This window comes from Polyodon spathula, chromosome 1, assembly GCF_017654505.1.
Source record: "Polyodon spathula isolate WHYD16114869_AA chromosome 1, ASM1765450v1, whole genome shotgun sequence".
Classification (NCBI taxonomy): Eukaryota; Metazoa; Chordata; class Actinopteri; order Acipenseriformes; family Polyodontidae; genus Polyodon; species Polyodon spathula.
This window is the reverse complement of record NC_054534.1, coordinates 84421095-84447774: the sequence shown is the minus strand read 5'-3', so window position 1 is coordinate 84447774 and position 26680 is coordinate 84421095. Positions and strand designations below refer to the sequence as shown.

The window sequence follows — 26680 nt, the reverse complement described above, 5'->3', positions numbered from 1 at the left end:
AGAAATATCAGGCAAAAGTTTAGAGTATGTCATTACTATTGGGACTCTTGACCTTTTTATCTCTATTTTTATAATATAGCAGATCATCTCTTTTTAATTTATCCACTTTTCTTAATTCCATCTCTATAATTCTTTCTTGTATCATCTTTTTTTAAGATTTGTTTTTAATACATTTCTTTGTTTTACATAGTCACTTTATAGCATATTCTTCATATTCTTATTCCTAGCCCCTTTGGGATTGCCCTTTCAGTGTATATCTGATGTGCAGAGGACATGTGTAAATACTGGTGCATGTCAGTAGGTTTACAGAAGAGGTCAGTCTCAATTGAACCTTCTTCAAGTTTTGCCATGATATCTTAAAATTCTATTTCTTTTCTTGTCCATTGAAGGTCCACCTTAACATTACAGTGTATTACATTTGCCATTTTATGAAACTGGGAAAGAGATGATTCTCCATCTGTCCAAACCCCAAAAACATCATGTACAAGCCGGATATAGTCTAAAGGTTCTCTTTTCGATTTTCTAAGTAATTGTTCTTCCCATTTGTACTGGCAAAATGCATTCCTAATTTAGATCCTATTGCCGCACCATCATTTTGTTTGTAATTGTTATACAATCAATACCTGGTGGGAAGCCATATGCCACATATTTCCTCTGCAGGAGAAACATTTACTCAAAGCTGTTGCATAGCAAATGTCTCTCAAACTGTAACTATGTTATAAAACTACCATAATTCTTGGGTTTTTCAGCAAGATTCTTCATCCAGACAGAATTTCTAGCAAATAAAAACAAAATCTAATTAAATTGTTTAAAATAGCAGTGAAGGCACTCTTTATCATATTCTAGTCACAATAAAACCCTCAGCCAGTGCCTTGGCGTTAATGCCCTTCAATCAGAAGTCTACGGTTTAAGTAGCATGAAAAGAGGCAACTGGTGCAATAAAGAAATAAATAGTTTAATAGATAAATACCTTTTCTTTTGAAAGCAGGACTAATGAGAACCAGTGGAGTGTTCAGCTCTGGTTCAGAGGATCCCCCATGGCTTCCAGTTTCTGACATTCCATGATCCCCACAAAGCACCAATAAATTAGGCAGAGAACCCTCCTCTTCCTTTAAATCAGAAAAAGGAACACACAGACATAGTTATATGCAATACGCACTGTCATAGTTTTCCAGTTAAAATATGGAAACTTCTCAGTATGTGGTTCTCAAGTGACTACCGTGAAGGTCAATTTGTCAATGATATATTTAAGATTATAGGCTGCTCAGGACCTTTCAACCAATCAGCGTGCATGTTTCGCCTTCTGTATTCCATGAGACGTCATGGATAAACCCTGTGTAACTTTCAGTTTTTACAATAACGTATTCAGCACGGTCGACACACCACCTACTTTAAAAAATAAATTAATTAATTAATAGTTGCTTTTCTACTCAACTGCAAATTCAACTCAAAATGGTGACATCACAATCAGCCACCTACCTCAGTCATTTAACAGTGGGCACACTAAGTGAGTGAGTGAGTCGCTTAGAGCAGCTCAATGAAAGAACCCACTTAATGGCATGCTGAGTTCGCTCCCTCTTAGTAGCTCAGAGCAGATTTCATTGGACATCCGATTGAGCGGGAAAATTCTTCCTCTGAGCCGCTCAGTTACTTAACGCACTCACTGTTCTCCTCATCAATCGTTTCCATCATTTCAATGAAAATGACAACAGACTAAATAAAGATTGGTCATGATTAAAAAAAAAACAAAAAAGTTAAACTGTGATTGTTCATTTCTAAGTATATTTTTTAAAAAATATATATATCTATATGTTTTAAACTTATATATTGATAGGACTGCGAACGTCTGTATATGGGTTTCAGCCTCGGTCCATTCACTTATAGTCGTGGCAATATTACCCACATGCACAGATGTTCGTCATCACAGAAAGGCCCATTTGTGTGGTAGAAATGAGATAAAAGTGATGCAGTGTGATAAATCAGACTGCAAGCCCAAACCAAGACAACAGCAAAGTTGCACAGCGGCTAATATTACCAACACGATTAAAGATTTATGACTGTCGAGTGAACAGGGTGTCTTGTACTGGTCACCTGAAACGGTTTTTAAACTGTCATAATCCCAACAATTTATGAGGGGTGAATGTATTAAAACAGCAAAGTAAAATCCTTCACATACAAGTTCTCTCCTACAGCATGGTGAAGAGGTATTGCACACAGATCACCAATCAGCAGTTCATTTTCATGAGATGCCAAGGTAGTAGAGGATTCAAATGTACAGTGAATATAATGTGCACACCAATAACCCTGTGAATAACGTGGCTGCATCATTATTATAACATGCACCTTGTGCATAACACTTCAACAAATGGGGCAAACAGTACAGTATTGAAAAAAATATCATTCAGAGGTCGTGCTACCTTTTCTCTTCATGCTTTCGTGAAATGCATATGCCCAAAAGTTTGCGTCCCATCCATTAGATACTAAAAGATAAGCTCATTTTTATGAACGTTAAAACTCTTATGCTATATCATAGTTTAAGCACTATCTGTGTGTGTATATATATACACACACACACACACACACACACATATGAACACACACACACTTTTCTTTATGCTAGCTCAGTATGCATGATATGTCAAACAATCACCCAGTAGTGGGATTCAAGGAACGCATGCGCATTGGATTAGGGAGTGGTGATGTAGAGTACCACAGGGATCAGTATTAGGTCACCTGCTCTTCCTAATCTACATTAATAACTTAGAATCTGGTACAGTAAACAAACTTGTTAAATTTGTAGACGACACAAAAATAGGAGGAGTGGCAAACACCTTTGCAGCAGCAAAGCTCATTCAAAATGATCTAGACAGCATTCAGAACTGGGCAGACACATGGCAAATGGCATTTAATAGAGAAGAGTGTAAAGTACTGCACACAGGCAATACAAATGTGCATTATGATTATAGGGGAGATACTGAAATTAAATCAGGAATCTATGAAAAAGACCAAGGAGTTAATGTTCACTCAGAAATGTCTTCATCTAGACAATGTGGGGAAGCTATAAAAAAAAAAAAAAAAAAAAGGCCAACAAGATGATCGGATACATTGTGAAAAGTGTTGAATTTAAATCAAGGGAAGTAATGTTAAAACTTTACAATGCATTAGTAAGACCTCATCTAGAATATTGTGTACTGTGTTTTCTAACATTTAGTTAGTGGAAAGATATAGAGTTAGGAACTATCGAGTGCAAAGAAGAGCGACCAGAATTATTCTAGGTTTAAAAGGCATGTCATAGGCAGACAGGCTTAAAGAATGGAATATTCAGTCTTGAACAAAGAAGACTATGCAGCGATCTGATTCAAGCATTCAAAATTAGTATTACTGTTACTATTGCTTACTGCTTTGGTCACTGTAGTACAGTCGTCTCTGGCTAAGAGAACCCCCCTGGAAAGCAAGCATAGTGTTCAAGACGCCGTTGACCACCACACACACACAAGATGAATAATTAAATAAACATGTATTACTTGTCATGACACACATGCATCAGCGCATATGCAATGAAATGAATAAGTAAGCATATGCAAATGAAAGTACTGAATAAGTAAGAAACGAGGGACACCAGACTTTATTCACCATGTACAAGTTACTGTCTTGGGGACTGGTCACCTTTCGAGTGAACAGGGTGTCTTGTACTGGTCACCTGAAACGGTTTTTAAACTGTCATAATCCCAACAATTTATGAGGGGTGAATGTATTAAAACAGCAAATCCCAACAATTTATGTAAAATCCTTCACATACAAGTTCTCTCCTACAGCATGGTGAAGAGGTATTGCACACAGATCACCAATCAGCAGTTCATTTTCATGAGATGCCAAGGTAGTAGAGGATTCAAATGTACAGTGAATATAATGTGCACACCAATAACCCTGTGAATAACGTGGCTGCATCATTATTATAACATGCACCTTGTGCATAACACTTCAACAAATGGGGCAAACAGTACAGTATTGAAAAAAATATCATTCAGAGGTCGTGCTACCTTTTCTCTTCATGCTTTCGTGAAATGCATATGCCCAAAAGTTTGCGTCCCATCCATTAGATACTAAAAGATAAGCTCATTTTTATGAACGTTAAAACTCTTATGCTATATCATAGTTTAAGCACTATCTGTGTGTGTATATATATACACACACACACACACACACAAACACATACACACACACACCCGTGGAACTTTATACATGAATACGATCATATCTGATGAGATATGCTATGGCGTCCGATCCCTAAGTTTCACGTTAAATGCTTAACTACCGCGCTACTGGATTAGGGACCCAACTGTGTTGACATGTTACCGTTTGTGTGAGTACTACAGTGCATCAGTCTTGTCGTAGGTCACCGTCGCTGTCTGCTCTTCCTAATCTACATTAATGACTTAGATTCTGGTATAGTAAACAAACTTGTTAAATTTGCAGACGACACAAAAATAGGAGGAGTGGCAAACACTGTTGCAGCAGTAAAGGTCATTCAAAATGATCTAGACAGCATTCAGAACTGGGCAGACACATGGCAAATGACATTTAATAGAGAAGAGTGTAAGGTACTGCACACAGGCAATACAAATGTGCATTATAAATTATAGGGGAGATACTGAAATTAAAGAAGGAATCTATGAAAAAGACCTAGGAGTTAATGTTGACTCAGAAATGTCTTCATCTAGACAATGTGGGGAAGCTATAAAAAAAAAAAAAAAAAGGCCAACAAGATGCTCGGATATATTGTGAAAAGTGTTGAATTTAAATCAAGGGAAGTAATGTTAAAACTTTACAATGCATTAGTAAGACCTCATCTAGAATACTGTGTTAGAGTGGAAAGAATAGAGTTAGAATAGAGTACAAAAGAAGAGCACCCAGAATTATTCCTGGTTTTAAAGGCATGTCATATGCAGAACAGCTAAAAGAATTGAATGTGTTCAGTCTTTGAACAGACTATGCAGCGATCTGATTCAAGCTTTCAATTCAAAATTAGTATTACTGTTACTATTGCTTACTGCTTTGGTCACTGTAGTACAGTCGTCTCTGGCTAAGAGAACCCCCCTGGAAAGCAAGCAAAGTGTTCAAGACGGAGTTGACCACCAGACACAATATGAGATGAATAATTAAATAAACATGTATTACTTGTCATGATGCACGTGCATCAGCATATGCAATGAACTGAATAAGTAAGTGTATGTTAATAAACTATAGTAATAAAGTAACAGATAAACTAACTAAGATTGAGGCGATGCATCGATTTATCGATGCACTCTATAGTTTGACAACTACTGATAGTCAAGCTTGTGCATTGTTTTTGTGTAAAGGGTTTAAGCAAAAGGAAAGTTTTTTTTTTTATTAAATTTGGAATCTGCAATTATTTTTTGCATTAAGCGCAGAGCTTCTTTGCTCCCATCAGAACTGACTCACTGAATCTGCATGTAATTGAGCTCACCTTCTCCCCCCTGCCCCGCTCCATGTATGTGTTTACTGATGGGACAGCATATAGACAGGAGTCTTCAAAGTAACAGAGCAAGTTAAGAGCACTGTGCTAGAATTACAAACACTATGTCGACCGAGCTACAAATGCAATGCCTTCTGATGCTTGGCAGTTATTTTCTAAAGACAGCAGGAAAGTAAAGAAAGTAATGTTTGGGATACTCCAGTAGTAAATACACACAAATAACACAGAGTGTAACAATTTTTTTTTTTTTTTTTGTTCCTGGATAGTAAGTGTTATTTCCTAATTGCTTATGCCTCAAAAGTATAGAAAATGGCTATTATTCCCCACAAACTTTGCTTTTGTGACCAGGACAGTGATATTTCAAAATATCACTATTTCCAATGAGAAAACGGGAGCTTTTGTGTCTTTTCGTTCACATAAAGTCAGAAAAAAACAACATATGAATCCAAATTAACATGTATTTATACTAAAGTAATACAAAAATGACTACAAAAGATTTAGAAGTGAGTAGTTTTTTTTGAGATTTACGATTATACTGTAAATTTGTTGACATTTATTTTTATAGTCATCAAATCAAATGGGTATTTGCTGATTTGTAAATAATAACACATGCATTTGTAAGAAAACAGCATTTCCAAAATGAGGATTGAAACACATTAGACAGTAGATGCTTTGCTTTAAGTCGGTAGCATACAGCAACAATATAATAACACAAATATAGGCCTAATTAAACCATTTAATAAGTAGGAATTCCTAGATTGTTAAATGTTTTTATGGAAACAACCAGTATTAGATACTATAGATGGATTCAAGAATAGACAAGAAACAAAATATGTGCAAAAGAAGAAATTGCTTGACAATTACCGTAAAAACCATTGTATAAGTGGATTTTCTAGGCATTTTTATGGGGCCCTTAAAAGGAGGGAGATACTAATACACTGTTGTGACGTATTCGCTGGTGTGTCTAATATTAATCTACTGTACCAGTGCCACAGTGGGATGACTACAGCCACGGTCATTATGGCTCACACAAACTTAACTGTCAACCCGATTATTTTTTCAGGATCTAACATAAAACCACTGTTCTAAATTAAAAGTTTTAATTCTCAAGACCCTAAGTCACTCATGTTATGACTCTTTCAGACTAAAAACATCACACCTTTACTGCTTCTCAGTTAACACTAGCTATCAATCTCTATAAATTTCCTTATTCCCACCCTCCCGAGCCACTGATTTGTCAACTGATTTGTCAACATTAAAAACAAACCCCCCCCCCCCCCGGCAGAATAGGGGAGGAGTCAGGCAAACCACCTGTCTCCAATTTGTTTTAATTTGACGCCCCATAGTGAGGGCTGCTGTGGTGAAGGCTGGTCAGAATCAGCAAAGGCACTGTGGAGACCTGTATTGGATTGTGTGTGACTGGGAAACGACTTAGCCGTCAAGTAGTGTTATGTTAGGATTAAAAAAAAAGGTTTAGTTTAGCACCGAGTTAGGTTTTTGTTTGTGTTTTGTTTTGTTTGTTTGTTTTATGTGATAAATAAAAGTGTGCAAGTATCCACTGAAAAATAAAAAAAATCCTCTGTTGGTTCAAACAACTCGTGTACAACAAACCAGACAGCCAAAGGCTCGGTTACACTTGATAAAGTAGGACTGTCGGACAAAAAATGAAAATGCTACACAACAGGTTTGAAATTGCGTGTTGTTGAATTTGCCGAAATGCATCACAGTGCTGAAAAAAACTGTAAATCACTGGAGATGGAACAAAGACAAAGAAAAACGAGCTGATAGAGCAGGAACGTGTTTATGGCCCGATGTAGAAAACATTGTTTCAATGGAGTACTTTGAATTATTTTAATACATAACATATTGTAACTTATTCTACATGTCAGTGCAACACAGTGGTACACTTGTAAAGTATGTGTATGGTTCTGATTAACAAAACTAATGTATTTTTACAGATGGAAATGTAATGCAATTGTACTGCACTGTATGCGACACTAAGATGTTTTGTTTACTGGTTATTAGATGGTGCACTGTTTAGTGCAGCTGGAAGTACTGTCTATGGTACAGGAATACACACACAACAGATAAACAAGCAATGGCAGAATACAGTGCGGAAGTAATAACACGCACAGCATGCAAACATACAGGGAATACAGTACATAAACACAAATGCACGGATCGCTACACTATCTATATTTGATGTATTTTGACAGTACATTTAAATTTACTTGAACTAATTACGTAGAAATTGAAAAACAGAAGTTTAACAGTTTAACTTAAAACGACACTGTAAAATTATTAATGCAATAAAATGTTGCAAACAAGTGTTATTTCGAAACTAAAGCCATGTATTTCTTTCTTTATCGGTGTTGAGCATGTAGTGAAACAAATCTATTGTAAAAAAACTATTTTAACAGCAAAAGCTGTATTTTCCTAAACTTGAAGTATACTTTTACGCCGATGTGACATATAAAACGATTTTTATGGTAGTAAGATGTACTATACATCATTACAAACTAATTATAATTTGTAATGTTAATTATTATAAATGAATCGGAGAACATATAGTACATTACCAAAGCTACTCCTACATTGTTGTGCTGTATTAGACTTGTTTACTGACTGTACTCTGAATACAACCTCTTTACCTGCAGGATTCACAGACTACTACTCTTATTACTCCTGCCAGTGCCTAATACTGATTTTAAGGTTTCTGTTCCTACCCCATTTTATGAGCTAACCACAGCTGTTTCATCACTCCATTGGTTTCAGTTCCAATGTCTTGTAGCAGCTAGTAAACAACAGCTCCAGACTAAACCGGGGACTTCTCTGGCAGGAAATGGGCATACTAGTCCTGTCAAAGGCATTGGTAAAACTCCTCTGCAAAGCCTTTAAATAACTGTCTTCCCAAAATGAATACAATAGGCAGAAAAAAGGTTGAGTCTGAAAGAAGGGACCCCATGTATGTACTGTAGTTTATATCACTTTACAAAAAAAATAAAAATCAATAACAGTGTTTACTGTCAGCAGTAATACAGTAACCACAACAGCAACTAGTCTGCGGTTTGAATGACAAGTTGAAGAACTCAAGACAACTGGATGCAGTCTGATTACTTTCAGAAACTTTATTTCAGCATATCATAGCAACAACAAAGGTCAGTGTTCTCTAACAAAGCCACGAAGGTGGCTTTGAATACATCTTTATGAACAAACACTCTGAACAAGTTATTGAACAAACAGATTAACACATAGACAAGTTGATATGCTAAATTACTAAAACCTTTTTTTAGGACTGTCACTCGATTCAAAATTGTGATCAGTTAACTTATGGGCATTAGTTGATTCGGTAGATGAATCCGTGCACATTTCACATTTGTTGAGGTGAGATCACAGGGGACCATGGAACCTTATGTGTATCTTGAAAAATTTAGTGAACCAGTGAAGCTACAAGGATAGAGCCACCCCTGTTAATCACCAAATGATTGATTTTGTTCACTGTTAAATAAAAACTAAATCCTACAAGTTATACTCCACTTTTTGTGCGTGTACTTTGTGCAACAGGTAGGGGGCTTTTTGCCCCTTGGACAAAAGTTTTATTTATTTATTTATTTATTTATTTTTTAAATTGCACACCTGTCAAGTAGTTACATATTAGCCTACCTCCTATAACTGTCTAAACAAAAGCTGGTTCAGCATAACCGCTCATGACACAAACAGCTTTCCATCAAATGTATTGTCTTCAGATAGAAAACAAAATAGAAGAAATGGCAGTCAGCAATCCATTGATAGGTACAAAAAGAGAGGCACTAGAACTTGAAGTGCTTGATGATGGTGCTAACGTCTTGGAGAGGGGTTACAGTAAAAGGCAGCTGCCATATTTTATTGACCAGCCTAGACACAGTTGACAGCAAAATTGTATGTGAATCACTGGTAACTACCTTTCAGTAAAACCAGAGTTGCTCAAATATAAAATTAAACCATGACAACTATATAGAAAACATTAACTTACAAATGTCTGTTTATGTTCTATACTGCAGGGCTCTATCCTGGATCCTCGCTATTTTCACTGCAAATTAAGTGCTGCAGGCTGGATATAATCAGTTATCGTCTATTTGAGAGGGATTCATGCAACTATTCATAAAGTACAGTATATCATGCCTTACAAGCATATGCCCTTAACTTAAGCCCATAATTAATGCTAAACAACAAAGGGTATGATTTTCAGCAAAAAAAAAAAAGTAGCATGCACGTGATGAATGTAGCATTCACTCCAACGATTGATTACCTCATGAAGTGGTGTAGCTATAAATATCACGGGACATGTTTGAATTTATACCTCCTTCGTGTGAATATACATCATGAGATATTAATTAGCAATATGTGTTCCATTGATGGACTATGGGGATATATTTTACTGTAATGTAGGCGACCTCTAATTAGATTTCAGAGAGGCTACAGCACATATAGAAATTCCCAAATCATCCTTACAATTGACAATGCAATATTCTCCAGGTCGGGGTGACAATTAATCTACATAAAATGCCACCCTTAGGTGCCTGTTTTGTCCCCCCCCCCAAAAAAAAACACTATCTTGCCATTAGCTCTATTATACATGTTATTTCCAATGTCCTCACTAGCCCTCAGCTACACGCTGAGTAAACACAGAGGTGTATGCTACAGTAACTTTCGTCAAATTCCTATTACCTCTGCTCAGTCACATGCTCTTGATTGAACCAATTTACGCCTAGGTTTATTTAATGTCAGATTTCTGTCTAATGAGGCTCTGTTAATTATTGATGTTATTCAGGATTAAAACATTGATATTTTCTCTTTAACCACTTGAACTAAAAATGAAACCCCTTCCCAAATACCAGATTTTGAAAATAATAATAATAAATAATTTTCAAATCCTGTAATTGCTATAAAATGTTAACATATGGTGAATAAAACTGCTCTTAACTGTAATGTAATATTTTGTAACAACAAGGTCGCTAAGAAATGGAACATTCTAAAACTTGACACAATGTTACTTGTCCAAGAGGGAACTATCCATATAGTTACAAGCAGTAATTACAAAAGGAAGCACGTAAAAGACACATTAAGACTATTACGCATTACATGGATAGTGCTTAACGTGGCCCAACATATCCAAATCTGAGATAATAGTGTTCCAAATTTGGAGTTTGTAGCAACAGATTTAGATACATTAAGTGCGTTTTTATGACGGGAAAACAAGGCTTAACGTGGGTTTTATATATTTCCTCTTCATATACAATCACATAATTTATGTCATATATGGTACTCTTTGTGGGCTAATATTGTGCCAAATTTGGACTTTGTAGCTGCATTCTTTAGTACATTAAGCAATGTTAAGTGTTTTAGAATGTCCCTAAGAAATAGATACTCCAGCGTTTACAGGCAGGGATGGGCAGTACTGAAAATACATGTAATTGTATTTTTGTAATTTGTAAATATATTGCTAAAGCATTTTAAATTTTGTATTGAAAATACACATGCCTGAGTATTTTGTAAAAAAATACTCCAAATACATTGTTTTACAATGCTGCTACCCCATGGGCAACTTGTTTCCAAAGCATTTTAATGCAGAGTCATTTATATTTAGTATTTTGTTACATTATCAAAAATAATAACCTAAAACCATGACTTTTAAAAATGCATTCTGTAGGCTTAGGCTATGTGTTTTTCCCATATACATTGTGCACTAAAATGGCAGGCTATGCTGACTACACTTATTGTAGGCTGGCAACTATAATAAACTGCATGTTTTGTTTTTCTTTTCTATTTAGATTTCAGTGCTACAAAGCAAGAGACACTGCTACAGCTGGACAGTCCTCGAGAACCTCCTTCCTGCAATCACCCATGCCAGGAGCCGTGGGAGGTAATACAACTCACCAAAAAGTGCACAGGTTCAGGCCATTCATGAATTAACAATGATGGACCTGGTTATTAGCGAGAGCTTGCCACTGAGAATTGTGGAGTCACAAAGATTTTTGAACTTCATGCAGACGATTGACCCTCAGTACAAGCCTTTGTGCAGACAGAGCATGAAAAAGATCACTCACAAGGCAAGAAGCCCAAAACAAGAAATAACTGAGAAATTTGTGAAATGTGAGTCTGTGAACGCTACAGTGGATTAGTGTTCAGACAGAAAGATGCGATCTTTCCTTGGTGTAACAGCACGTCACTGAAGATGATGGTGAGGATATTAAATTGTCAACCTACACTCTGGCATGTGAACGTTTTATGAGAAGGCACACAGGAGACCAGATTGCATCGGCTTTTGATGGAATAATTGAGGGCTACAGAATCAAGAACAAACTTGACTTTATCGTTAGAGATAATGCTGCAAATATTAAGAAGGCATTCACAACATATTTTCCATATGCTGATGAGGGCACCACAGAGTGGACAGAAGATGCAGCTGCTGACCTTGATGATAACAGTACTTGGGAGTCCCTAGAAGATGTGGACCGGCAGGAGTTAGACTCTTTGTTCCTCAACACAACATGAATGTGTTGTCTTTCTTGTTTTGCCTACACAGTTCAGCTGTGTGTTGGTGATTGACTCAGACTGTGTAAAGTTATGGAAAAAAGCATGGCTCTGAGTTTACTTTAAATTGCTAATTTCTAGATAAATGCTTGTGGCAGTAAAATGCATACAGGATTTTGTGTTTTGAATTCTAATAACTTTTAATTATTGAAGATAATGTCATTTATTTCCCAATTCTTAGGTGTCAGATCTGCTATGTCTAAGGCTTCCCGAGTTACAGTGCTTCTTCACTCCATCACTGTCTTCAAAAAGAGGCTTTTGAGAAAAAACTTTGTTGAAGGCAGATGTATTCAATCCCCTAATACCACTCGATGGAATTCAGTTTTACGGCAAATGCAATCCATTGTATCACTGGACCATCAACAGCTCTCTGACACATGTAAAGATGCAGGCCATGTAGAGACTGTGCTGTTGGTATGTGAATGGGCCCAGCTCAAAGAGCTTGTTGAGGTGCTACCATTTGCTGAGGCAACCAACCTGACACAAGGTGAGGAAGTACCAACAATAAGTTTAGTGATAACCACTGTTCTTGCCCTGGGTAGACATTTACAAAACTGTGTAAAACAAAAAACGAAGTTCCTCAAGTCACTTATCACAGAGCTTCAATCCTCTATCCGGAAGCGCTGCCTGGGGATTTTCACAAGTGTTGGAATGACTGAGGAAGGAGTGGTTGACTTCAATAACAGCCATCCATTTGGTGTGGCAGTGTATGCTGTGGCTGCATTACTGGAACCTGCCTTCTCTTTACAATGGCTTGTTGATGTAAAAGTTGAAGACGAGAAGAGGTCATTCGTCTTAAAGTGAAAGGTGAGAATTGTGTACTTGTTTTGTTTTTTAACAAAATTAACTAAGCTAACTGTGTACCAGTTCCAATTACCTTTTCCCTATCTTGTTTAACTTGAATAACAAAATGACTGCGATTACTGAATTAGCCTGCAGCTCTAATTGAAGTGTCTTGTTTATTTATCAACCTATTTATTCTTCTTTTTGCTCACTGGCAAACCACTGTACTAATACTGTATTGTACATTATTCATTTAGCTATCTCAGGCTACTTATATCATTAAAATACAATTATGTGTACAACATTACAATACACAAAATAGGCAAGTACCATTAATTATTTATTTCAAGCGACAATTCATATTAATATCAAAGAAAACTAATTGTGTTCTTAATGTTGTTTATTTCTAATAATATATAGCTTGTGGTGATGGAGGCTGAGTCTGAGTGGTAGGAATACTTTTACTTCAATCACAAGTGAAGAAGACTGTGTTCTATTTGAAGATCATTCGTCCAATTTCAAGTGAGCATTCTTATTATGTTTTTAAGAGCCACCTTGTGGATGAGTGAACTTAAATGTTGAAAAAATTTGATTGAAAAGGTAATAAAACAGACAACTGTCTAAAAATGCAAAAATTCTAGCAAGAGAGTAATACCGACACAGTTAATGATAACAAATAATTTGGCTAGATCAGTATAAAACCAATGTGTCTAAAGCCAAAGCCAAAAGTTTAGCATAACCCTAGAATTATCTAATCTTGCTTCATAAAGTCGAATGAAACCTGCTGAATAATTTAATTGCCATGCTGAATTCGAATAATCTGTAAAAATCTGGTAAACTAACCTTATCAGACATGTAGTCAAATTTTATTGATTTTTACTTTTGTTGTGACATTTTGTATACCAATTTTGTTCAACCGTTTGTTCAATTATTAATGGAATAAAATGTTGCAAACAAGGGTTATTTTGAAACTAAACAAAAAATGTGTTTTTTTTTTTTTTTTTGTGTTTTTTTTTTTTTTTTTTTAATTTTTTTTTTTTTTAAAAACACAAAAAAGGTGTTTTTTTTAAATTAAAGTCATAAAAAGGGGGGAGCAACTTTGAAGCCTTCGTGACCTATAAAACAATTTTTACGGTAGTACTATTATGGCTTCTGGTAAGCTTTTGCGATATGATGTCAAAATATCTCAATTATGTTCATATAATATTTTTATTTTATTATTATTATGTCGCAATCCTAAAATTCGATGGTTATACAAAACTGCTGCCCATAGCTGTACACTGAAGACAAGTCAAGTACCACCGAGGAAAGAGGAAAGACAAAAAATATAGCAATCATTTGGCACTGAACAGTTAACTTTTACTTAAACATGAATTCAAAATTATCTATAATTAATGTATGCTGTACCTTAGACATTAGCGATGTATGTATTTTCTTCAAGATGTCATCCATTTCAGTTAGTTTAGGTCCAATCAGTGAGCTGTGAGGTCCAGTCAGGTGACCAATATGGTCCAATCCAAGGTAATGCAGTATTAAGATATCCCAGTCATCTCGTTCTAATGTGGTATCCAAATGCCTTGTTACATTATTATCGACCTGAAAAAAAAAAAAAAAAAAAAAAGATATATCACAGAAACTGGAGAGGAACAGGAAATTAAAACAAGGTAAATGGCAATCATCCAAAAAATAAAGCTGAAGCACTAACAGATAACATAGAACATCTGTACCGCACTGAAACGCAAGTTTAAAAAAAAACCCAACTACTGCTGAAACTCATCTTTAATATTAGCATCACAAGGGTATCCACGTATTATATAAAATAATAGATGGTCCTCTTCAGTGAGTTACAGGAAAATAATTACATCTCTGGTTTCTGTGACAGTTTATAAAACTCAACCTTTGGTCTTACTCTCTCACTTTCAATCTCTCTCGTGAAAGTATTTGCCCCGTCTGATTTTCTGCATTTTTGCACATTTTTCACACTGAATTTGGCCAGATCTTTTTGCGAGTTGTAGTAGTATAAACAGGGAGTCTAAGAGAAAAAAATGAAACCATGATTTGGTGCTTCTTGCCTGGTCTGCAAGGTCATCAGGCATGCAATCTTCAGGTGTGAAAGTTATTGCCCCCCTCATTAACTCAACCCAATTAAAGGGTTAGTTAGGGTCAGCTGTTTTAATACTTTGGTTAACAATCAGGCCTGATTTGAGCCAGCCCTGCCCAATATAAATCTGATTAACTTTGGCCCTTACCATCAGAGTGAAGTTGTCAGCACACAGGTTCTAGAGCAGAGCTTCTCAAACTCTATCCTGTGGATCCCCTGTGTCTGCTGGTTTTCATTCCAATCAAGCTCTCAATTACTTAACTATACCCTTATCTGAACTAATAATTAAACTGATCATTTGCTTAAATTATACATTTTTACTTGTTTTCAGCTCTTAACAGTTGCACTTCAAGTTACTTATCAACTGTTATAGCTTGAAATATGCAACTGTTCAAGAGCTGAAAACAAGTAAAAACATCTAACTAAGCAAATTATCCGTTCAATTAAGGGTCTAGTGAAGTAATTGAGAGCTCGGTTGGAATGAAAACCAGCAGCCACAGGGGGTCCCCAGGATCGAGTTTGAGAAGCCCTGTTCCAGAGGCACATGCCATGATCAAAAGAAATTCCTGAAGACCTCCGGAAAAAAGTTGTTGATGCCTATCAATCTGGAAAGGGTTACAAAGCCATTCTAAGGCTCTGGGGCTCCAATAAACCAGAGTCACAGCCACATTGTCCAAATGGAGAAAGTTTGGGACAGTAGAGAATCTTCCTAGGTGTGGCCGTCCTGCCAAAATCTCTCCAACAGCAAGTTGTAAAATCGTCCAGAAAGTCACAAAGAACCCTAGAACAACATCCCGGGATCTGCAGGCCTCTCTTGCCTCAGCTAAGGTCAGTGTTCATGACTGCCATCAGAAAGACACTGGGCAAAAATGGGATTCATGGCAGAGTAGCAAGGCGGAAACCACTGCTCACTAAGAAGAACATAAATGCTCATCTCAAGTTTGCTAAAAAGAACCTGGATGATCCTCAAGAGTTCTGGAACAATGTTCTATGGACAGATGAGTCAAAAGTAGAACTTTTTGGCCAACATGGGCCCTGTTATGTCTGGCAAAAACCAAACACTGCATTCCACAGTAAGAACCTCATACCAATGGAAAATAATGTTCCCAATAGAGATGATTCTGCTTGGATGTAAAACTTCACAAATTAAACAAGTTATGTCTTTCAGGCGACAAGTATTTGTGTTACTCGATAACCCAGACAAAAGCTTAGACGTAGCTTGGCAGTTTAATACAGAGGTGTGACAAAGTGGCTGAGAGGGATCAGGTGCAGGAGTGATGCAGTGTGTGAAAGAGATTTCAGGTCTGGCGACCAAACAATAATTCCCTGGCAGTACACACCAATGTGTACAGCACAGGGTATATAACACAGTCCCAAATAATAAATGATATCCGTCCAACAATAATACAAACATGGTCACCAGTCCTAGGTGTGTGCAACAGTGCTTGTGGTGGGTGATACAAGTTTATATTTGTGACAATGGTGCAGTGTTGTCCGGTTTAGTGCTGCCCCTTGATGACAGCTCCATAGTTGTGTTAGCTGTCTAGTCATGTACAAGACAAGACAATTAAACAAACAAAACACTCACGATTTTACTCTCTGTGGTTACTTTTACTGTCCTTCTCGGTTCTACTCACATTAAACCAAACGAAGGAACAGATTACGATTCTCCGTCCCCTTTTATGCCGTCACACATGACCCCTTGGTAAACGAGTGCAACCCCCTCTCCAATCTGCAGCTGCAACGTCGTTTCCCTTCCGTGTCAATGTGTTATCGCAACAGAATCCTGCCCCCTTCCAGGCTGGCCGACTTCCCTTGAACCCTGGGAAAGAAGTGGCAGACCAGCCTGTTCAAGGAACTCTGTTCTCGCTGCTTAGCGCCCTAATAGGTTGGGAGGGAGATTTACAACCAAGAATCATTGTATTTCTGGTCACAAGAGGGCAGGGACTATGTTGTTTTTGCCAGCACAGATGTTTTAAACATGCTTGCCCCAAGTTAGAGGCTGGGACACGTAGTAGTAGCGGTAATGGGGAGGCAGTTGAGGCTGCTGAGAGAACGGAGGGGGAGGACCTCCCGAGACCTGAGCTGCTGCCTCAGAGAAAGAGAGCGGAGGTGCCGGGAACTAGCAAGGCTGCAGCTGAACTTGGGGATGCAGCGCCGGCCGACGCAGAGATCGTTAGGAAAAAATGGCTTAACAAAACTCCTGCTGCTGCCAACCAGGTGGCGGGCGAAGAGAAGTCTGTGTGGGTGTCCCTTACGGTATCTCACGACAGCGGCGGAGGGGCTCAAGCCTCCGATGTGGTGTAGCTGAGCACCGGGGTCGATGGACAGGGGAAGGGTAGGTCTCAACTTGTAGTTCCCATGTCCGAGGACCCGGTGCCAGAAGGGAGGGAATACCCTTGGGGCTCAAGCAAGTGTTGATGACAATCCCCCAGTGATGAGACTGCATGGAGGTGGTGGAGATGCCGTGGACTGAGAGGGAGCAGGAGAAAATTAATTTAAGCTCTTTTAATTTGAACGGGTACAGAGATTTTAATAAAAGAACATAGTTATTTGAATTTTTAAATGGCAAACATTAGAACTTGATTTTATTGCATGCGATGCACTAAAACAACGCTAACCAGTCTCATTGGCAGTCTGAGTGGAGAGGCGACTATTTTAAATCACGGTTCTAATTTTAGTGCTGGGGTTGCTGTTTTGTTTTCTCCATGTTTTGGTGGAGACATTTGAAATATAGAAGAGAATGTTCAGGGTAGACTTTTAAAAGTTCCAATAAAACACGCTGGTATTTGTACTGATTTTTTTAATATTTATGCACCTAATATTGGAGAAGAGAGGATTTAGTTCTTTGGGGGGGGGGTGGGGGGGGGGGGGGGGGGGGGAGGGGGGGGGGGGGGGGGGGGGGGAGCTCAGTCAGGTACTGGGGGGGGGGGGGGGGGGGGGGGGGGGGGGGGGGGGGGGGGGGGGGGGGGGGGGGGGGGGGGGGGGGGGGGGGGGGGGGGGGGGGGGGGGGGGGGGGGGGGGGGGGGGGGGGGGGGGGGGGTAATACATGAAAACTTCTTTGTGGTGGGGGGAGATTTTTAACAGCACTATTGACTCAAGTAAAGACAGAAACCACAGGGAACCCCATCCCAAAAAACACTTCTGACCTGGTAGACATTTGGAGGAATTCTAATCCCACCAGCAAACAATACTCTTGCATTAAGCTTAACCAAAATAATCTGTCTGGGGTGCACCTAGACTGTTTTCATACTACAAAGTAGCACATTACACGCAGTATAGTGCCCAACAGCATGTCAGATCTCCATTTTATATCTGTTACTGTTTTACTACCAATTAATTCACATTAAAAATCTTGTAGGCATTTTAATACAAATTTACTTCAAGAAAAAAACATTGTTGATTATTTTTAATTGTTTTGAAAACAGTGGCAAAATGGCAAAAACAATTACAGTATCTTATAACAGTGGTGGGATATAGGGATATAAAAGATATGGATGCCCCCACAGCCGCCTTCTTTGGCCTGGAGAGGAAGACAGCAGAGCGCAAGGCAATGTGTTGTCTGAGGCTGCACAGGATAAGAGAGGTCTCCAGCCCTGCAGAGCTCAGACGTGTTGCAGTGAGCTTTTATACTGATCTCTGCAAGGCTGAGGGCTGCGAACCGGAAGAGATGGAGCGGCTTCTCCAGGGTCTCCCCAGCCAGGACAAGGAAAGCAGTGGATTGGACACTCCACTGGTCTTCCCAGAGCTCACTGCGGCCGTGGCGCAGCTCTCGCCTGGGAAGGCTCCCGGACTGGATGGACTGCCTGCAGAATTTTATAAAGGACTCTGGAGCTGTGTTGGTGAGGACCTGTACCAGGTCCTGCAGGAATGCATCCGGGACGGAGAGCTGCCGCAAGAACCGTGCTCTCTCTACTTCAGCACAAGTAAACTGGGCAAAAAGTGAAGCTTTTCTTGTTGGCAGTTGGGAAGACACCCCTCCTCCATTACTGCCTTCAGTTCTGAGCTGGATTAGAACTGGGGTCAAACTTTTAGGAATCTATTTTAGGAATGAGCAGTTCATGCAGCAGAACTGGGAGGGGCTGCTGGACAAGTTGAAGGGGAGGCTGCAGAGCCGGCAGTGGCTCCTCTCACAGCTCCTTCAGAGATAGGGTCCTTATCATTAACAATCTAATCGCCTCCATGCTCTTGGATAGGTTGGTGTGCTTGGACCCTCCCCTTGGTTTGTTAAATGAGACACAGAAATGTTTACTTCAGTTTTTCTGGAGGAGGCATCCCTGGCTGCACCCAGCTGTCCTGTATCTCTCCCGTGAGGAGGGAGGGCAGAGACTCCTTGATATCCCCAGCAGGATGGCAGCATTTAGACTGCAGGCTGCTGTTTGCCCCACAACTGAGCTGGAGAGACCTGACCTTCTATTTACTGCAGAGGGCAGGCAGGCTGGGTTTCGATAGGTAATTATTTTTAATATCTCCTGATCATTTTAATGATTCAGGGTTGGAAGGTTTTTATAAGAATATGATGAGCCCATGGAGACTTAAAATCACGAGATTGGAAGAATCACAGAGCACACCGTAGATTTTTGAAGAGCCCCTGTTTTTTAACCCTATTTTTTATTGTGAGGTTTTTAGCTCTGTTTTCTTACCCGCTGTATTTTATAAAGCAGGTTTTACTAAATTGGGGCATTTAACTGATTTTAATCTTTTTAAATTGGAAAGCCAGCAGGATTTTATCCCCTGCACTGAATATTAGATCAGTGCATTTCCTGGAGAAGGTGCTGAGCGATCTTCAGGCCTCTCTCTGCCTGGCACTCTCCCAGTTCCTCAGCAGGTTTCTGGAGGGGCGTGTGGCTCCAGAGCAGGAGCCCCTGTTCCCCGCAGTGCTAGTCTCCCCTTCAGTGGCAGTGGAGTTGGAGGAGGAGCAGGCTGGCAAGCTGCTCTCGCTGAGGAAGGTCACTGATGTGGCTTTCCGCACAATCGAGAAGACGACACTGTATGAAATCTGTGTGAAAACCAGACATTTTAATAAATTGAAAGACCTGGTGGACACAAAGTGGAAGGCTCAACTCGGTGTCCCTGATAATGAAGTTCCTGTCTGGAGGGTGCTGTATAAGCTTCCCTTGCCCAAGCACTCCGGAGACCTGCATGGAGAGTGCTACATGGCATTTTTGCCACAAACCGGTACCTGAGCTGAGTGGAGCTGGGGGTCAGTGTCCAGTGCCCTTTGTCCTGCGGCTGAGTTTTTTCACTTGTCTGTGGATTGCACTTGGCTGCAGACCTTTTTTTTGTTTTTAGAGAACCTGCTGGCTTCTTTGGGAGTTACTTTTACTAAACATATTTTAGTTTTTAGTATATGGATGGATAGATGCTCATTGGTTAACTCTGTCCTTGGTCAGGCAAAAATAACACTAATTAACCCTAGTTTATATAAACTTATATTTATGTTATCATGCAATGCTGGCTTTGAGGATCAGACTTGATTTGGCCTCCCCAGAGCATCAGCATGCACAACTTTTGAATTAATTTTGTTTACTTATTTTTTTAAATGTTATATATTTACTGGAGTTAATTAGTTCGTTGTTTTCTGTTGAGTCCCGCTGGCATAATTGTGTTCAATCTATTTATCCATTTACTTTCTTTTATTCTTCTATATGTTGCATTGTCTAATTTTAGCTGTTCTAATGCTACAAACTTTATATCATTTATGTCCTGTCCTTGACTGGTGAAGTGCTGTACTATTGGTTCATTAATTGTCTTATTTCTAATTAATGAAAGGTGGTTCTGAATTATTTTATATAAAGTTGTTCCAGTCACTCCAACATATTTTATTTAAATCACATTTTTCACAGACTATTCCATAAACAGCATTGCTATTTTTACAATAGGTATTAGTTTTTAGTGGATATGTGTTGTTCTTATGTTTAACTAGATTTTTACTTCTGTCCATGTATTTACACACTTTACATGTACTATTGCAAGTATTTGTATAACCTATTCTGTCAATTATTCTTTTATGTTTACTGTGAACTAAAATATCACCTAAATTAGCATCTCTTGAATGCTACAACTTGGGCCTTAAGAATTTTTTTTTTTTTCAATTTTTCTGAATTATGTAGAATACGCAAGTGTTTCCAAACTATCTTAGAAATATTAGGTAAAACTTTAGAGCAAGCCATTACTAATGGGACTCTTGACCTTTTTATCTCTATTTTTATAATCTAGTAGATTATCTCTTTTTAGTTTATCCACTTTTCTTAACTCTGTTTTCTGTAATTCTTTCTTTGTATCTTAATATTGTTTATTTGATATTAATATTGTGTATTTCATTTGCCATTTTATGAAACTCGAAAAGTGATTCTTCTTTATTTGTTCAAACCCCCAAAATATCACCTACAAATCATGTATGTATTCTAAAGGTTCTCTTTCCAATTTTCTAAATAATTGTTCTTCCCATTTCTCCATGTATATACTGGCAAAATACATTCATAATTTAGACCATATTGCTGTACCATTGTTTTGTTTGTAATTCCTATCAACAAATGTAAAATAACCGTTTTCTAAAACTACGTTGATCACGTTCAGCACTTCTGCTGCTGGTATTGATTTATCTAGTCTATTATATTGTGCTTTTTGACAAGCTTCTAAAGCTTCTTTAAGAGGGACACTTGGGTCCAAGGATTTTACATCCATACAACATAATTGCATGCTCTGGAAGGTTGTGCTTGGTAATTGGTAATTTCTCAAAATGTGAACTAAGTTGTTTTTCTGCTATTTCAGTTATTATGTGTGTTGGATCATCATTCGTGCTGACTGTCATTCGCATAGGGTGATTTTCTTTGTGCATTTAGGATTTCCTCTTGCTAGGCCTGTTCTTACATGGCTGCATTTTTTTTTTTTTTTTTTTTTTTTTTTTTTTTAATTCTTTTGATATATAGTCTCTCTCCAATTTCCTTAACCTCCTTTACCGATTTATTGATCATATTGCTTTTAACTTCTTTATACGTATCAGTATTATTGAATTCACATTCTACAGATTTCATATCATCTGTGTTAATTAGAACAATTCCCAAACCTTTATCTGCTGGTCTTATACTTATATCATCATCATCATTTAACAACTCAGTCACAGCTTTTTCTTCCATATTGATTTATATATAAACCAGCACTCCCACAAGATGACCACCAAGAGCGGGAACATTCCGGTAATTAACATTTCCAATTACACCTTTAATAAAATCACAATTGACAGTATCAAACTGTCTTCGTCAGCCATGCTTGCCTGGTTTTGGTCACTCGTTCCAACAACTGTCCTTCTCTGCCGGCGTCTCTGTGTATTCTCAATCACAGTCACCCGAATACACAACCAAGCGCAGTATTTATGGGCCGAGCAATCCCCCAAGGCCTGCCTCTCAGCCACTCAGATAGAGGGAAAGCCCACACACTCTCTTCCCCACCTCTCCTTGTCATAGCCATGACTGACAGGCGGATCTTACAGGGAAGCCACCCTCGTCCTGCAGTACCACGCATGCGCCAGACAGTCAGTACAAATCTCCCTGTTACAATCCCATTAAGGGATTTTTTAATTGTAACAGCACACATGTAATTTACATGCTTAAATGTTCCAGTGGTTTAATTTACGTGGGTCAAACAAAACACCATCTTAAAATACGTATTGCTGAAAACAAACCTGCGATAAGAAAACAAATTATGGCTATACAATAGCCAGACATTATAAAACTATGAACCATGGTTCTGCATCTAGTTTAGAATTTACTGGATTAGAAAAAAATAGTAGTTCCTGAAAGAGGAGGCAACATTATAAATCTACTGTTAAAAACAGAATCATACTGGACATTCATATTGAAAAATGTGAAACCACACGGTCTAAACAAAACCTTAGACCTCTGACCATACTTGCAAGAAAGTTTAATAAGAGAAAAGATAGTTACTAAAGTATCTTTAGGTGAAACACAATATAGCAAGTGCATTTTTGCAGAAGTCAAGTTTTTTTTGACAAAATTGACTTAATTGCTGTCAGATAAATTATGCTTTATAGTGGTAAGATGATCCATGTTTCTGTAATAAAATTACCCAATTACTTGTAAGAATTGAAAAAAGAAGATAAATGTTGTATTTTGCTTTTTCTTCATTTTTGATTAGATAAGCAGATTTTGCTTTAAATCCAGCCAGATCAGAAATGTTTTTAAAATATTCAATTTGCATAAGTTTTTTTTTTTTTTTTTTTTTTTTTTTACATTGGAAGTTTACTGTGTTTTATAATATATGCATTGCTGATGTCTATATATACACATCCTTTTTTTCTTTATGAATATTTTTGAAGTTCTTATAATCGAATTTGCTAATTAAATAATTATTTAATTAGAGAGATGATGTACATAAATAGGGTTGTTCTTAAATAGCAAACACCATCCACCTGACGAAGACACAAGAGTGTTGTGGTGTACAGCTATCTGTTTATATGCTGCTTTTGTTTTTAAAAATAAAATGTAGTAAGTTAATAATTTGCAGTGGTCATGTTCTTATAAATAGAAGTCATATGATAAGTGTGCAACCTAGACCTCTCTAAAAGGTCTACCATCAAGATACAGGCCAACAGCGATAAAAGTATCCTTATTTAGACTTTTTTTTTTAAATGTAAAAATTGCCTTATGTTGGTTTGTACCTCTAATAACCAGCATTGTGGTGCACTTTATGCCCTCTAGTTTATGATAGACAGACAGACAGACAGACAGACAGACAGATAGATAGATAGATAGACAGACAGTTAATTACACGTTTGAATATACATATGACAAAATGGCACTAGTTCTAGCCAGTTTTAGGTTAAAGTCCATAGTGCACACAGAAAATCATTTTTTGGCTTTCGGGGTCTGTGGCAAAGTGCCCGCCCCTGTGTATATTTTGTGTTATGTGTTGTGTTTTAATGTTGGTGTATAGTCATCGGTACACAGGATATAAACGGGTCTGTGTAACACGAGTGTTTAAAATATTTATTTGTATTTTGTCACAAGGATTGCACAGCACTTTACGTGTAAGTAAAAAGTAATAATATGTGAGCAAGGGGAATTGCACTTTATTAATTCAAGTGCAGTTGTACCGTGACTCCAATTGAATGATTGATTAGCAATTGAGTCTCGGTACAGCTGCATAAAAGCAGCATGTTTTCACTCAATCAGTTGTGTGTTCGGTGAGTGGAGAACGGGATTGGAGACGGAGGTAATAATAAGAATAAGAAGAATAATCGTTAAATCAGCTCACCATGTTTGTCTGTATAGTTCGTTTTGTTTGTCTCTTTTGATTGGCGAATGTGTCGTGTCCTGTATTTTTGTTTGTTACAACCTTTTTATTTTCTGTTCTGTTTATTTATTAAATGCTGAGCGAAACCATTCACTCAGCTCCACCTCTCTCGTTGTTTATTTCCTGGCTCTGGTCTGACGACACCCACTCCGGCTGTCTTTGTGACACGTGGTGTCAGAACCTGGACAACAGCGCCTCCAAGCGTCAGACCAGGGATACTGCGGGTGGAAAATTAAAAAAAAAAAAAAAATGGGATGGGAGGAAGAAAGACAGCCATGGCGTAATCGCCAGGAGGAGTTATAGGAATGAGGGGCTCCATGGTGTGCCTCCTGCATGGAGTATGGGCACCTCCGGGAAGTTTGCCCCTATGAAGACCCTCTCTTTTTGTAGGCCCTCGATCAGGGAAAGGTGGAGGATGCGGAGGAGTGGCTTCACCTGAAGGCCGCAAGACCAGTCCACCACTAGGAGCTGCCTCTGCCTCCTCTGACTGCAGTTTCTAGTTTAAAAAAACTAAAAAAAAAAAAAAAAAAAAAAAAAAAAAAAAAATGGAAGGCTGGAGCTGGAGAGATGGCTGCCAGGATCTGGAGGACCTCCTCGGTGGTCTACAGGACCAAGGCTGTAGCCTTGCCTGTGGGGAGTTCGGGCACCTGGTGGTGCGCTACCCCTACCAAGAGGGAGAGGAGGGACTGGCCCAGGAGAGGAAGGTGAGGAGGAGGCAGAAGGGGAAAGGGAAAGGCAGAGCATCTACCGCCCAAGTCTCCACCAGCAGAGGAAGAACGCCTGCTGGTTTTGCCTTCAGAGCCAGAGGGAGAGGAGCCGTCTCCCGTGCCAGAGGGAGAGGAGCCGTTGCTGCCGTCTCCAGCGCCAGAGAGAGAGGTCCCACCCGCTGTCTCCAGAGCCAGAGGGAGAAGCTGCCCCAGTCCCCTGCAAGTGAGGGAGAGCTGCACCAGTCCCCTGTAACAAGGGTAGACTACACGCTGCTCCCGCCTCCATCGGCAGGAGCAGGCAGGAGGAGCCGCCTTGGACTCTGCCACCTTCACCTGCAGGAGACTACTCGCCTCCGCCACCTCCATCGGCAGGAGCAGAGCAGCAGGAGCTGCCTCTGCCTCCGCCACGTCCACTAGCAGAGGATGAATGCCTGCTGGTATCACTTCCCCCACCAGCAGAGGATGAATGCCTGCTGGTATCACTTCCCCCACCAGCAGAGGATGAATGCCTGCTGGTATCACTTCCCCCACCAGCAGAGGATGAATGCCTGCTGGTATCACTTCCCCCACCAGCAGAGGATGAATGCCTGCTGGTATCACTTCCCCCACCAGCAGAGGATGAATGCCTGCTGGTATCACTTCCCCCACCAGCAGAGGGTGAATGCCTGCTGGGATCACTTCCCACCAGCAGAGGATGAATGCCTGCTGGTATCACTTCCCCCCCACCATCACGAGGAGAGAAGCTGGATCTGCCTCTGCCTCCATCACCATCAGGGGGAGAGGACCAGGAGCTGCCTCTCCCTGCACCAGAAGGACCAGGAATACATGCTGGCGGTCCTCAGCAGCCCTTGAATAGGCTGCTGAGGGAAACACGGGGAAGAACCTCCTGGCCACAGTGGCCGAGAAGCGGGCCAATGCCCACACCCCAGCTTGTCCTGAATCCCTGCCTCGCTTCGCCCAAAGATGCCTGCCTCGCTTAGCCCAAGGATGCCTGCCTTGCTTCGCCCATGGATGCCAGTTGCTCCACATTGCCTAGGGTTGCCAGCCGCTCCGCATCACCTAGGGTCGCTGGAACTGCTTCGCCAGGGGTTGCAGTCAGCTCTGCTTGGCCGCAGGGATCAGTGTGGCCGGAACCCCACCAGAGGGAGCTGCAGTTATGATAAAGACCACACTTCCCCTCAGCAATTTCGCTGCAGGAGTTCTCGGGGCTGGAGTCCCCCCAGAGGGAGCTGCTGGCGATAAAGGGGGGAGAGGTCAGGAGACCACCTTCCCCCGCAGCAGTTTTGCTTCCGGAGATCTTGGGGGAAGTCTGGAGACCACCAACCCCAGCAGCTTTTCCGCTGCTGGACTTGCCCCGGCTGAAGGAGTCAGTCTGGGAGATGTCAGCACGTCTGCTGACAGCCGCACCACTGGCAGCATTTCTGCATGTCTGCTGACAGCATGGCCAGTAGCAACCTGGCTACTGGCAACACTGCCGCCCATCAACCCCTTAAAGTTCCTGTTCTTGGCCCAGGACTTTCAGCGAGACTTTTGGGATTTTAAGGGGAGAGGTGGCCACTGAGGCCATGTGTGCTTTGCACAAGGGGGGGTATACGTGGCAAAGTGCCCGCCCCTGTGTATATTTTGTGTTATGTGTTGTGTTTTAATGTTGGTGTATAGTCATCAGTACACGGGATATAAATGGGTCTGTGTAACACGAGTGTT

The 26680-nt window shown here is 39.6% G+C and overlaps 1 protein-coding gene across 6 annotated transcripts in view; it reads right to left on the bottom strand.

Moving 5' to 3' along the window:
• The window catches only part of pigg (phosphatidylinositol glycan anchor biosynthesis class G), a 119840-nt gene that overhangs the window by 82899 nt on the left and 10261 nt on the right, over positions 1-26680 (bottom strand). Inside the window, exons 4-5 of one of the 6 annotated variants that reach the window (XM_041264575.1) lie at positions 14261-14449; positions 971-1109 (exon numbers count right to left, since the gene is read on the bottom strand). The exons of the other annotated variants lie outside the window; for them this stretch is intronic. Coding sequence (XP_041120509.1) covers positions 971-1109; positions 14261-14449 — 328 coding nt within the window. The remainder of the gene's footprint in view (positions 1-970; positions 1110-14260; positions 14450-26680) is intronic. 6 annotated transcript variants of the gene reach the window in all.